This window comes from Cyrtonyx montezumae, unplaced genomic scaffold, assembly GCF_038088225.1.
Source record: "Cyrtonyx montezumae isolate F1298 unplaced genomic scaffold, pur_monq_1.0 scaffold_14, whole genome shotgun sequence".
Taxonomy (NCBI): Eukaryota; Metazoa; Chordata; class Aves; order Galliformes; family Odontophoridae; genus Cyrtonyx; species Cyrtonyx montezumae.
In genome coordinates, this window is record NW_027071870.1 from 12173871 (window position 1) to 12188142 (window position 14272).

Consider the following 14272-nt stretch of genomic DNA (forward strand, 5'->3'; position numbering starts at 1 on the left):
CTTCCAGAAACAACATTTATTAGTTTACCACTAATGAGTCAGTTCAAATCCCACATTTGTTCTGTCCTTTCCCAGGACCTGAGAGTGCTTGTAATAAAAGAAATCACAAATGTTATTTTTTCCTTCATTACTAAAAATGAGCATCAACTTATTTTTACACAAACACGTTACACGTATGTATGAGCAGCCTTCAGTAATTTCCCTTTTCACATCTTTTGCAGTAAAATTACCAGTATTAAAATTCTGGAACACATTATTGACAAGTAAAACAGCATAAGTAGGACTTGTATCTAAAGATCTATGAGTTATAAAATTCTGCAATAACTCTGAATTAAAAAAAAAAAGTTACACTTAGAGGACATTTAATACATAAAATAGCTTCAAATAATGAAAAAAAACAACCAGCCACATGAGGGCAGTGCACGCAACGGAAGGGAAGTCAAACAAGTTGGAGCATAAACTGTATTACCTCTATGCATTCATGATTAAGAAATACATTTGTTTATGTTTGTTTATGCAACCAGTAGTGAACCAAACAACCTGGCATGTATAACTGTATACTCCTCTCCTTCCTCTTCAATTCAGGAATCGTGCAACTGCCTTTGCATAGCAATTCTTCCTTCTACTTTCATTTTTTTAAGCAGTATGGCTACTTTTTATAAGTGTATATCACACTAAAATCATATGCAAGCAACATTTATAATCTCAGGGAGTTGCTTGTGAACACAGTGATGCAGAAAAGAAGTATTGCTATTGCTTAACAGATGCTGTGAGTTGAAGAAATCTGCTTCTTTTTGTTTGCAAGGCACATTATTTTGAGAAAGTTGCCATTTAAATCTCGAGTGGTTCTGCTACAATACTGAAAATTTAAAACAGCACATTGCTATTTGACATCTCTGAGTGGGATATATACGGACAGAGAGGGACAAAAACTATTTAAGCTCAGTGACTACACAATCCGTAGTGATGGCGAATTCTAGAGAATACTACTCAGCTTTGAGACAAACTTTAATTTAAAGAACTGCTTCCTGAGGTCAAAAAGAAGAAAGAGCAAGTAATATTGGTCTTCACTGATACATAGTGAATAAGAAATATCTGGTGTCATTTCTAAGACATTATTTTCTAAATTAAACTAGAGATCATTCTATTGATTCAAGTCCACTGCTAATTTCCTCAGTTGTTTTCCTTTTTGAGAAATTATTTAGAAACCTGTCTCTCAACTGGTTCACTAAAGCACATTTTTACATTTTTAATGAAGACTGAAGCTCCCTGTTATGTTAAAACAACAACAACAAAAAAAGGTCATAATTGACCCATCTGGCAAAGTAGTGTTATCGCAGAAACATCATAGTTGAGCCATCATTTGTTAAAAAAGACAAGATTGTAATTTTTCCTCCAGGAAAAATACAGTGCTTTAGCCATGCATGTGTACTATTGGGAGCATAAGTGCTGAGCAACTCTTGTCATGAAAGAAATACAACAGCTCTGTCACATAAACCACACAGCTAATGGCTCGATAATCTCCTGTTATACAGACAAAAATTCAAGTTAATCGTTTTTCACTTACATCTCTTCCTACTCTTTACTTACCCAGACACGTCTGCCATGGCTGCTGACATCCATTTTTTCAGCTGCTTCTGCCTTTCATTGTTCATTCTTCATGGCCATATACAATTTTCTACCAGTAACAACAAAAAAATATTGCTCCCCCACCAAAAACAGCTGATATCTGCTAAAAGATCTACTCCACAGGTGGACTGTTGATTTTCTCAGTTTTTCATACTTTGATTACATTCTTTTAAGGAACATGAGACCTTGTTATGCTTCTAATTCACTGTGTTATCTGAATGGCTAATATTCACGTGGCAATCACCCCTTGTTGAGGGGGATTCTCAGTGTCCAGATTAGTTTCACCTGTGTTACTACATTGGCTTTACAGCATAAATCTTTTGCAAAACATGACTGTACAACAGTAAAGGGTGGAATGCACATTCCCATGGTACAGAACATTCACATAAAGTTATCCGACCTTTTTTAATACTTTTGGGACTATACTTCGATGCCAGTAAACTCTACTTTCTATGTAGTTCTCTTATGCAGACTATTCAGAAGACTTACAATAGTACAATTTGCTGTAAATTTTAAATTCCATTGTCTGCAGGAAGACTTGAATTTATATTCAAGTTATGAGTACAAAATAATATACTCCTTGAAAGCAATTTATTTAAAAACAAAAATTACAGGAAAATAAATTATTAATTTTATATTTTGTCATTACAGTGCATTGTATTTCATAATCTTTACAGTATAACTCTTGCCTAATCTGTTGTTTCAAACAGGCCAGGTTTCTGTTGCATCCTGAGGGCATTGGTTATTTCTGGTTTACGTGCTTGCAAAATAAGTTGTGAAAACAATGGCTGTGTGTTATGACTGCACTTCCCTGTGACCACACTGAAGGTTCTGCATTTGTCTTTCTCTTTTTTTAGAGAAAAAGAATACAGGGAGAGTTCTTGAACAACCAGCTGTCCATTAACAGATCCATGGTGCAATGCATTTTTGACAATTATGGAACCATAGAATGGTTTGGGTTGGAAGAGATCTTGAAGATCATCTAGTTCATCCATTTACCATGTGCAGGGACACCTACAGCTAGTTTTACAAAGAAAACTACATGTGTCTCATAATATTATAATTAAAATGAACCAAGTACTTTTAAACTCCATCTTTAAAAAAAATCTCTTTGGAAGATGAATGTGAAGACCTGATATATGAAATCAGATGTTTGGTATTACGCAGATGGTGTTCATACTGATGTCACATGCACTGGAGATGTATTTACATTCTTTGCTAAGTACATCATGATTCCTTTCTTGTCAGTGCCAACTGAAGTCACTCCAGCTCCCTGCTCATACATTAACCCCTCATTCAAGGTAGTACTTCTCTGTATGATGGTGCAGAGGACCAACTTAGGAATTCATCCAGGCCAAGAGCAACTCTTTTTTCTTGATATACGGTTTCAAACTCAGATTACTTCCCACATAACATTCAAGGTTGCCTCAGCATGACTGAGGTGGTGGGAATGAGATGACAAAAGCAACTGGGGCTGCTTTGGCTATCACTGCTCTCAGTTACACTACTTAAAAAAAAGTAGAAAGCAGTAACTCTTACTGAATTGCTGATGTTTCCTTAAATTAACAAGCCAGAATCAGGCCAGACATTTTTGTTTAGAGAAGAAAGACAACCCAGGTAGTCAGTGTGATGGCAGTGAAGTGCCAGGATTTCAAATCTATGTTCAGAACCATTTTATTTAAATTGTGGTAATAATCATGGCTTTCCTGTGTGCTTTTTTTACATATTGATTTTGTTCTTAGTATTTGAAATTAAATTGGTTAATGTCAGGGATTGATCCCAGTTAGAGACATTTTAGAGTGATTTTAGTTGCAATGATTCATTTTTGTAGCAGAAGCTGTTCTGGCTTTAGTTAATAAATATACTACCAGAACACAGTATGAATGCAATGCTTCCTGACTGTTATCTTCCTCCAGACCCCCTACTCTTGGTCAGAATGCTACTGGCCTCAGCAAACTGTGTCAAGTATTCCAGAGCTGAAGTCGGTTAATAATCTCAAAGATAAATCCCTCTGGCAGCTCACTCAGTCCTCTGACCAGATGTTTCTCAGACTGGAGCTTAAATTGAAAATTTCTTATTTAGAAAACATAAACTATGGAGGGAAAATAAAAACAAAAAACAAGACTACAAATAGCAATAAATTATTAAACATTTCAAAGCTGCTGATGACTTACTTTAAAACTAACGGAATATTTTCTCCGAATTCACAGAGTTCCATGGAAATTCACTATAAGCAACTCGTTGTTTTGGTTTCCTCTATTTAACATCTTCTCTAGAAATTTCTTCTCAATGGCTACTTTTGGCTTCTTGGTAACACTAGGCAAAGACAGGATTCCTTCCACAGGCATCAGCACAGGTATTCATGGTATTTTTACTCATGTGCTCATTTGATTATGTTATTACCCTCTGACATGTATTCATTAGGGTTTTTCAGATCTTCTGATAAATGTTCCTAAGTCATGCCTTACGGGTTAGCTACAATAGCAGGAGGATATTAACCATGGGAAGAACAACTCTGAGAAGACACATAAAAATACGCGCAACAATCTGAAGGAAGGAAACAGAACTCAAAACAGGAAGGGGGTGTTGTTCAATATCTCAGGGAGAGAAATGGAGAATGTAAACTGAAAGCTCTCGTCAGCGCCAGGGATGCAAAAACACATTCTGTGCACCGCATTGTGACTTTGATTGCTGTGGTAAACAGCTTCTAGGAGGCAAATTAACAAACTTCAGTGGTCAAAGGCTTTACAGATAAACGTAATTCACTTTTCATGAAGTCAGAGATAGGTGTTTTTGTTTCTATTTTTCCTGTGTTTGAAAAAAAAAAATCAATATTTAATTTTTTTCACTCTATGGACAAGACCAAACGTTTAACCTGGATGGACACATCATCAGCTTCGACAGACACGTCCTCCAATTCTTCAGTCACAATGACTCATGTGAAAACAGCCTGGGCTTTTCTTTCTCACTCGAGATACTGTTACGCAGCTTCTCACAGGAAATAAAGTAATCATAATAATCCATGGGTGAACACGTCACTTTGGAATACACAATGACTGTGATGTACGGACGCCTCACAGAAGCTGCACCCCAGCCTAATGCCTTCTGACGCCAGACAGCAGCAAGCGTACAGAGAGAAGCAGTGTCAGATCCCCGCGGCTCCGGCACCGCGGCCACCGGCCCTTATCGCCGGAGCGCGGCCAGCACCACTCCCCGCTATCGCCTCCGCCCAGCGGCCCCGACTCTGCCGCCGGCCCCGCGGAATGGCGGCGCTCCGAGCGCGGCACGAGGCCCCGCCCGCGGCAGAGAGCTCGTCCCGCCCCTCGACCAATCGGAGGCGCTGCCTGCGGGCGCGCGGCGGCGGTTGGTGGCGGTTGGTGGCGGTTGGGAGCCCCGCGGCCATTCGGCTCCGCTGCCTGTGTGCCAGCTCCGCCTCCTTCCGCGGCCCTTGGGGCTGGGAGTCGCCGCAGACGCCATTTCCTCAGCGCCCCCGCGGCGGCGCGGCTGCATCAGCGCTGACGTGAGAGCGATGCGCGGCTCCGCCCGGTCCTATCCCCCCCACCCCCTGTGACGGGGGCAGCACGTACGGGGCGGCGGGTGAGTGTGGGAGGGGGCGGGGACACGTGTGCGCGCAGCCCGACCCCCCGCGGGCAGGCGGCGGGGCGGTGCGCAGGGACCGGGGGGAGAGGGGCGCTGCGCCGCCGGGGGCGCGCACGAGGGGGCGGTGGCGGCGCGTCCCCGCTGGGAGCGCGCTCCGCCCGGAAAGCGTCGTCCGCCCGGCACCGCAGCTCTGCCCAGCTCGCACACGGACACCCGGACAGCCGGACGTTTGGTGGGGAGTGGGCTGCCGGCCTGAGTGTCCCGTAGCAGTCGGGTGATTCCACTGGTGCTGACTCGTAAATGATCTGTTGCTTCTGCGTTGTTGTGTCTGACTGTTAAGGTGGCGGGGCTTGCAGCCGTAGCAGTCACAGGGCGGTTAAGGTTGTAGAAGAGCACTCAGATGATCTCGCCCAGCCCTCAGCCCGCCGCTATGGCCGTGTCCCTGAGTGCACCTCCCTGGCAGCCTCTGCCAGCTAATCACCGCTCCTTCAGAGAAGCAGTTTTTCCTAATATCCAACATGAACCCCCTCTGGTAAAACTTGAGGCCATTCCCGTTGCTGTTGTCTGGGAGAAGAGGCTGAGCCGCACTTCCTGCAGTTGCAGAGAGCAGTGAGGTCTCCCCTGAGCCACCTCTTCTCTGTACTACACAGTCTCTGTTCCCTGAGCAGCTCCTCACAACACGTGTGCTCCAGACCCCTCGCAGCTTTGATGCCCTTCTTCGGGCAGCTCTTCAGAGCCTCTCTGTCTTGTAGTGAGGAGGTTGGGGCTCTGCATTGAGAGTTGTGTTAAGATCCTGGGGAAAAAAAGGAGGTGGAAGAAAAAAGAAAAGCCCATTGGTAATTAGTAGACAGAAGAAACAGCATCAAAAGCTAAACAGAAACTTGACACAGTTGGGATCTAGTGTGCTGCACCATTGCTTGTTGCACTCAGCTGAGTGCTGTGAGCGCTTGGTGCCAGCTGCAGCCCCCACAAAGCACGGTAGAGATCTGGGTTCCAGGCTTCAATATGTAAAAACAGTGCTCTTCTGAAACGAGAGCACTCAGAGTGTTCCTGCACTTGCTGTGGGGTCACCAATAAATGCAAAACAGGTGTATGTAAGTTCACATCTTCACTTTCCAGTCACTTCCCTGTGAATAAAAGCCCTTGAAGACATACTTAGAGCAAGGTCAAAATGCGTTTTCTAGGCTTGTGTCATTTCCTTTGTAACTTCTTTTTTCTTTTTTTAAAGTAGCTTCTTTATTTTAACAGTAAAAAATAAAGAAGTTTAACTTTAAAATAAAGAAGTTACTTTTCTAATGTCTCGAGCAATTTAATTAAAAAGTCATACATGCAGAGTTCTATACCAATTGGCTCATACGTTTGAATTACACCAACAGACATTAAATCCTCATTAGTATTCAGTGACGTCAAACAAGCAGCAGTGTTTGTGTGGAGTAAAATGATTTTTTTGTGATCTTTATTACAGAAGAATATGTCTTGATAAGATGTTGTCCTTTTTATCAGTGGACATAAAGTGCTAAAAGGTTCACGCCCCTTGAGGTAAATAACTTTCAGTTTTCTGTCTTTTCCTTTAGCTCCTGTGTCAGTGTTGTCCCGTGGGTGGTGCTGCTGTTAGCAGCAGAAGGAGCTTTTGTTGTGTTAAGTCTGCACTTTAATCAGTGCTTACCTGCCCCTAGCTGCTGCACACTGGCCTCAGTGACTGCAGTAAATACATACTAATCACGTGGATGTGTTAGCAGGTGTTAACTACCTAGTTCACAGTTAAGACTTCTGGCAGATCTTGAGGATTTCTTGGTAAGGAAAGGCAGACATCTTTGCTTACATTATAGGAGGCCATCTTTTCTAGCCCCTCGGCTCCATTTGCCTATTTTGGTTTTCTTTTTAGGAGTATGTGTGTATGGTGAGGGGAAGGTTGGTGGTATATGTCTTACTATTTTTTTTAAAAATCAGCATAATATTTAAATTTGCTCCTTAGTGATGGTAAACAACCAAGGTAGAATGTGTAAGAATTCAGTGTACTACTGACTACTATAGGATTAAAGCTTGTTTGTGGTGCATAGAAATAAAACAAGGAGCGATGGCCTAAAACTTGAACTTAGGAAGATCCATACTAAGATGTGGAAGAACTTCTTGATGGTAAGAGTGACAAAGCACTGGAACAGGCTGCCCAGAAGGTTGTGGAGTCTTCTTATATGGAGATCTTGAAGGCCTTTCTGGATGCCTACCTGTGTGACCTATTGTAGGGAGCCTGCTTTAGCAGCGGGGCTGGACTTCATGATCTCTTGAGGTCCCTTCCAACTTCTGTGATTCTGTGTGATTCTGTAATTCAGTTAATCATACAATGAAGGAAAACATTGTTTTAGATAAGGGCTAGGACCATATCCTTTAAAACAAATCATTTGTTTAGTTTTACTTTAAAAGTAAAACGAAGAAGGTTACAGTATTATACATAGGATGGACTTTACTTATTAATTAAAACATATGATGTAAACCAATTCTGATATGCCTACTCAAAGTATTTTAAGTGCTTGACAGGTTTTTTCTTTTACTCTGAAACTTCAGGAAAATTCTAACAGATTTATTCTTTTTCAATGCAAAGGGATTATGTGTGATCCATGTGTGAAGCTGTGGTTTCTGAGTTAAGTCAGTACTTTTTTACAGCAGTCTGTAGTACTGTTGGTTTAGTAAAACATAATCATGATCCACTCCCACTTCAATGTATTCATGGTTAAATGATAAATAGTGCAGGAAGTAAATAAAAACTATGCAGCTCAAGTTGCAGAAATCTAGGAGCTTATGAGAGTGTGCTGAGGACAGTGATACTGGATTGGACTGTGAAATTCAGAAATTCCTTAGCATGGTCTTGGGTTGCATGCAGGCCCATGGGGGGTGATGTGGCTGTGCCACTGGGGGCTGCAGTGTCTGTAGATGACCTTTGCCTTCAAGTCTGGTAATTCCCTGTGGTTGTGTTTGCTTAATGAACGATGTATTAACAGCCTGTTACAGTACACCTTCAGTTATCCTTCCGTTAGAAGTTCTATGCCAAGCTAAATCCTTTAAAATTACTGAAGTGTTTGTTGTTATTTTGATGTTGTAGTCTGAAGTTATACTTGAGATGGTGAATTTCTGCAGCATTTTTACTCAAGTCCCTGTTTTCAAACATATTAGAATTAGCAGATTTTCAAAAATAAGTGATTTTTAGCTTATCCAGGAGTACTATTTTGCTATAGTCATGAATTCAATGTTTTTAAAACAACAATAACAAACCCTAAATTAAAGCAGAATAAAAGTAGTTGGGTAGAGATAGTGATAGGAGGATGGTTGGACTAGATGATCTTATAGGTCCTTTCCAACCTTATGAACTTACGAAAAACTTTCAGATTTTGCTCCACTTTGCTGATGATTTAAAACAAGGTATTGTCTTTGTTAGGGATCAGAATAAATATACCCATTTGAAGATAGAAAATACATTTAAACTCTTAAATTTGTCATGTTTTAATTACATTTGCCATATTTCTAAAATAGATAAACAATGACAAGCATAATTTAATGTATACAATCTACAAAATGCAGTCTGTTCCCTGTGCTATACTTTGAGAAATAGTAGGAGTAAGTTCCTTCTGGCTGTGCTGATGCTGTTTTCATACTGTTAGCCAACAGTTACTGGACTGCAGCAGCTGGAAGAGCTTTGGGAGGGAGATGCTGATAATCAAAGTAGTAAAATAAAACATTTTTGATAATCCGCTACTGATTGCAAGACCATTAAATTACCGCTGAGAAAACAATATCTAGTTGTCACAAAATGAAAATGAAGGTTGGCTCTTGACAAGTAAAATACTATGAAGTGTTTTCAATGAGATGAAAATACTTGGTTGTTTTTTTTGTTTTGGTTTGGTTCTTTTTTGTGTGTGTCTAGTTCCTTGTTTTATCTTCCCCCCTCCCCCCCACCCCCCCAGCCATGGGTTATCTGTGGCAGATGGTTTTGGATAACAAAATACTTTGTGGCCCATATAAAGTGAATTAATTCTGCCTGTATTCCTGCCTATAGGAAGAGATTGCAGTGAATGTGGTGCCAGCCCACATGTGTTATTTAATCTTCCTTGGTGTGTGGACTGTTCTGAAGCTTATGAAGGCAGTCTTAGATGAGCCAGATAGAGCCTGTGTGTTTCAGCCTGTATGAATGTTCTCAGTTTACTAAGGAGGAGCATTTCTGCTCTTTCTTTGTTGTACTGAATGCGTAATCTAAAAAATGGAATGATGTAATAAGATAAACATCTCATTATGGAAAATTATGGTGGAAAACTTGGTGAAAATATTCTTCCCCAAGTTGTCTGAATTTTAGTAGATTTTTAATTATATTTTATTAGATTGGATAGAATTAATCAGTGATAACTAAGAAGACAATGATGTTGAAAGATGAAATGTTGTGTTAATAATTTTATCTGAATTGATATTGGCCTAGAGTATGTAATTTCTGTTGACTGAAGCACCCCAACAAGTGTAAGTACTGAAATTGAAGGTGCTGTTGGCAAAGCAGTCCATTAAATCTGGTCAGCAGAGTACTGTGAGAGGGATTCAAGTTAGAAGAGTGCTTCTCTATCATTTAACTGTATTCCTTTCTGACCTGTGGTCACAGGTTACCATGCAGGTAAAAGAATGCTTCCATGTCACATAAGGAGTTGTTTGTTTAGTTCAATATTATGTCATTAACTTTTAACTTATGGGACAATTGAGGAGCCTTGGTTTTGGGCACTTAACAGAGCCCTTTCCTGGTCTATGCCCTGTGTCCGTTTATAGGGGAAACTCGGGTAGCTACCAGCTGTTTGAAACAGTTGGAGCTTGAGTTCCGCTGGGTTGCCCAGTGACCGAGCCCATCTGATCTGAACTCAGGAAGCTAGATTTTCTGCTTCTTAAAATCATAGCTGCATCCCTTCTTCCTTTCATTGTCTTAATTCTTTCTGTGACACGACACGTAGTAGGGAGCATGTCCATGGGGCATGTGTGTGTGGTCTGCCCTAAGTCTTGGTTCTGTTTCTAACTCGCACGGCTGCCATGGCAATGCTTGTTGTGACATCACTTGTTCAATGTTACGCTTGCAGTGCAGAGAGTGGTAGTAGAGAGAGGAAGCCCAAGAGAACCTTGTTTTAAAACACGCATTTCTTCCAATATGATTAAGCGTGCCAAGAAATACGGAAAACCAGCTGCGAGGTAATTGCATTTCTATATGGCAGACATATTTAGAAGCTTTCCTGTTAAGTTTAAACTTGTAGTTTTAAGTGAGGGTCAGAGAGTTATTCATTCAGCTTTGAAACTTGCCCTCCTTTTAAAAGCACAAGAAGAATGGTTGAGGGTCTTGAGCCCCAATTATTTTACAGATGGTTCAAGTACAAATCCCAGACTAAGTCCGTTCTCCTAGGAGCCCTTTTAAAGGCTGTGCCAGCACATAGCCACTTGTGAGCCAACTTAAGCTTCATCTGCCTGCAGGTGTGAGGCATGAAGCACCTACTGCAGGTGGTACTGGCTGCTTTGGGAACCTTGCAGCTTTCCAAAGGATGTGTTTGAGAGTTCATGGCTATATGAATAAAGATTTTGGTATGGTTAAGTTGGCAGAAATTAGTCAAATAATTTTGAGAGAGATTATGTGTTTTCTGTTAGTTTTTTGCTCCAAATATAGTCTGGTATTGCTCTTTTCTACCTAGATGCCTGTATACCCTCCATACAGCAATATTTATGTATGCATATGGCTATAGTTATGTACGTGTGTACTTAATTTTAGACGAATGACCATGGAAATGGTTGAATCGCAACAAGACGATAATGCAGTGGATTCTGTGCCAGACAGAGATGCTGTTCAGAATCGGAATCAACCAGACGAGTGTGAGATTTCCTCAGTATCTCAGGTAAGTTGGAATATGGGAAGCTGTCAATAAAGTGACATTCAGAACTGTTTTTTATTGTTGACTTGAAAAATTCCAACTTGAACTTCTCATGTTCTGTAAGTCTTGTCGTTAGATAGGAAGAACAGCAAGCATATACTGAAAGCAAGAGCTGCTGTATTTAACAAGGGGCTAGTATTACATCAGGTCTTTTTTGAAAGTAATGCTTTTGAGAATCTGTGTTTCTTAAAATGATTATTAGGCATATTTTTCACTTTTCTCAGAAGATTACATTTATTTTGCAGCTGGTTCTAGGGTCCTAAAGAATTGAGGTGGCTGCAAGATCAAACAGCAGGAATGTAATTTTTTGAAGATGTGTTGTATAATGAAAATGAATAAAAATAGCCATAGTTCTTTCCTAGGTTTTTGTATAGAATGAATTTTGTCTTGCAAGTATAATTTTAATTTATGCTTGTTCTGTTTCATCTCTGTGCATCTGATGTCAGTGTCTGGATTTCTAAAATTTACGTGTTCTACATAGTAATTGTGTCTGGATTTTTCTTTGGTAGTTAAGAGATAAAGATGACACAACAACTTCCCATCATTAAAAATAAGCACTGCAAGATTCAGCACTTGAGAATATTCTTGACAGTGCTAAGCCTTATAACTTTGGGATGTGTAGACCTCTTAAAGAACCTCCAGATACCCTTTGTGAAATGAAGGAACTGATTTAAAAGGAAACAATCAAAACTATCTTACAGAATTTCTTCCACATCAGAATTTAGAAGTTAGTAATACTGTTCCAGTGAAGGGCTCAGTTATTTTGTGCCTTGTATATAGTATGCTAGGTACGAAGCTTATGTTATAGGTTTATTTTCAAGTGAGAATATAGCTGGCTTTTTTGGATCTTCAGACACCAAGTAGGCTGCAAAATGTTTTTGAATGCTTGTTTATTTTGTTACCTCTGGTGTGTGTTTGTGGTTTTCATATCTGCATCATTGGGAATCCTGTCTTTTTTTTCCTTGAATAGAGCGTGAAGTCAAAACCTGTATTTGTTTTGCTCTTCTGATTTCACCCCTTCACTCTGTCTTTCTTTGATAGTTAAGCTATTTTGTATAACAGTAGATTTTATGTGCGACTCATTAGCTCATCTCAGGTAGTATCTCAATGCTGGAGTACTGCATAGTGGTAACGGGTGAGGTTCAGCCATACCAGGCACTGGGCTTATGTCTTTCTGTTAAAGCTAATACATCTGGAAGTACTGCTGAATCTCTTGTCAGTTAGCAGCAAAATGGAGCGTATGAGGTGTGTTTCAGTTTGAAGCCTCAGGAGTGCAGTCCAGAATTTACACCTGCTTGTTCCTCATTTTGGTCAGAAGGCCTGAAGAGCTGAGCTGAGCTTGCAGTTGTGCAGGAATCTGGTCGCCTTTGAAAGCTGTTTGACACATGCCTTCAGTAAAGAACAGAGGCGTGAGCTGGAAAATTTCTCAACTAATTTTGATATAGGTTCCATGGAGTCTGTCTAATATACGCAGTTACTGATTTATGTAGGGCTGCTTTTAAACAAAATAAGTTGGTTGAGAGAAAATATCCTTGTAATATTGATGATGGTTAATCTTGCAACAGTTACATTGTTATTTAAAGAGAAATTAATTTTCCATTTGCAGTGTTCCTAGAAGCTGTATTGTACTTTATGTTATCCTGTGCTCATCTACATAATTATACTAAGTATAAAAAGGGAAGAGGAATGCATTTAGAAGTTTTATATTTTAGGAAAGTAATTTCAGTTCTGTTTATTTGTTTGTTTTCTTTAATCTTGCATCCTTGATAGGTTCTTTGTATCACTTCTTGCATTTGTCATATTCTGTCTATTATTAGAGCTGTGCTTGTGCCTTGATCTGAAATATTGTCTGTTGACCTCACAGTGCTGGCTGTGAACCAGACTCAGGTCAGGATTTACAATGTGAGAACTGCTTTCAGAGGGATTAGAAGGACTTTTCTCATACATGGAGATCACAGCCATTGCAAGCTGGGACTACAGGTTTAGCATTTCAAGGGCACTCTTCTTGTGGGCTCTCAGGATGGAACTGTGGGTTATATCTTCCTCTGTAGCACTGTTGAAGCTTGCCACATAGTTGTGAATATGGTTTTAAAACCAGCCTGACAAGTGGAAGTCCAGGGCATTCTTCAAGTAGATATTAGAGTGTTAGAACTGTAACGTTGTCACTGTTGTGCCCTTCTTGAAGGGTACGCTCTCACCGAATGGCTGAGAGCAGACATTTGACTTCTTCACAGCTGGGTGTTTCCTTTCTGGCATTAGCTTTGCAATTAGCCAAAACTTCCCTGTCTTCACCTTTTCCTCATAGAGGCTAGGGAGTGCTTATGTGATGAGCCCTTCGTTTTTCTGTTAGGTGAATTCACCATGGGTTTGCTCTGTCTTTTCTTTTTCCAGAAGCACTTTACTTCTGCAGTCCTTGTAGCATTTAGCTTCTATAGCTGCAGCAGAAATGACATGGAGCTGTGTGTGTTCTGCTTCATACTGGCTGTGTTTGAGGTGTGAAATGTAGACAGTGAATGTAAACTCTGTAGTAGGAAAAGTTATCTGACCTTGAATGACAGGAGTGTGTATGTGCACAGTACAGCTGTTCAGTGACCATGCATCTTGAAATCAGAGGACTGATAAGTAACCTCTCTTATAGAGTACAAACCTCAGTGTGAAGATAATTTGTGTTTGCTTTTTGGGCGTGCTTTTGCTTACTGTGCTTCTCTGTTGTCCACTTTTTTCCAAACATTTGGTGTATGAACCCATATTGCTGTAACAATACATAGTTGGTGTTTGTTGAAGCGATTGACTGCTGTACTACAGCTCAGATGTTGGACCTCCAGATGATATTACGACATTTAAAGTCTCTTTGCTGTCTATGAGGTGTAATATGTTTCAGGTGCTTCATGTGTTCATCTCCCCTTACCTCCTGCTTTGCTGAATTGCTTGTGGATTGTTTTCAGTCCCTGTGCTAGACATCCCTTGGGGGATGGTGTCATAGGTAGCATTGCTCATCACTGATGTCAGAAAGCAGTGTGGTGTGTTGATTTGTTTTTTCCTTTGCCAAGGCTGTTTTACTCAGCCTCAGAGTGCAAAAGTATTTTGGCCAACACAGGAGTGTTCAG

At 40.4% G+C, this 14272-nt stretch overlaps 1 protein-coding gene across 2 annotated transcripts in view; it reads left to right on the plus strand.

Annotated features, from left to right (window-relative positions):
* The first annotated feature begins 5117 nt into the window (after nucleotides 1-5117).
* The window catches only part of CREM (cAMP responsive element modulator), a 32219-nt gene continuing 23064 nt past the window's right edge, over nucleotides 5118-14272 (plus strand). Inside the window, exons 1-3 of one of the 2 annotated variants that reach the window (XM_065731494.1) lie at nucleotides 5118-5226; nucleotides 10329-10437; nucleotides 11006-11129. In XM_065731494.1, coding sequence (XP_065587566.1) covers nucleotides 10397-10437; nucleotides 11006-11129 — 165 coding nt within the window. In that variant the 5' untranslated portion in view covers nucleotides 5118-5226; nucleotides 10329-10396. The remainder of the gene's footprint in view (nucleotides 5227-10328; nucleotides 10438-11005; nucleotides 11130-14272) is intronic. The other variant, XM_065731498.1, reaches the window with a different exon arrangement.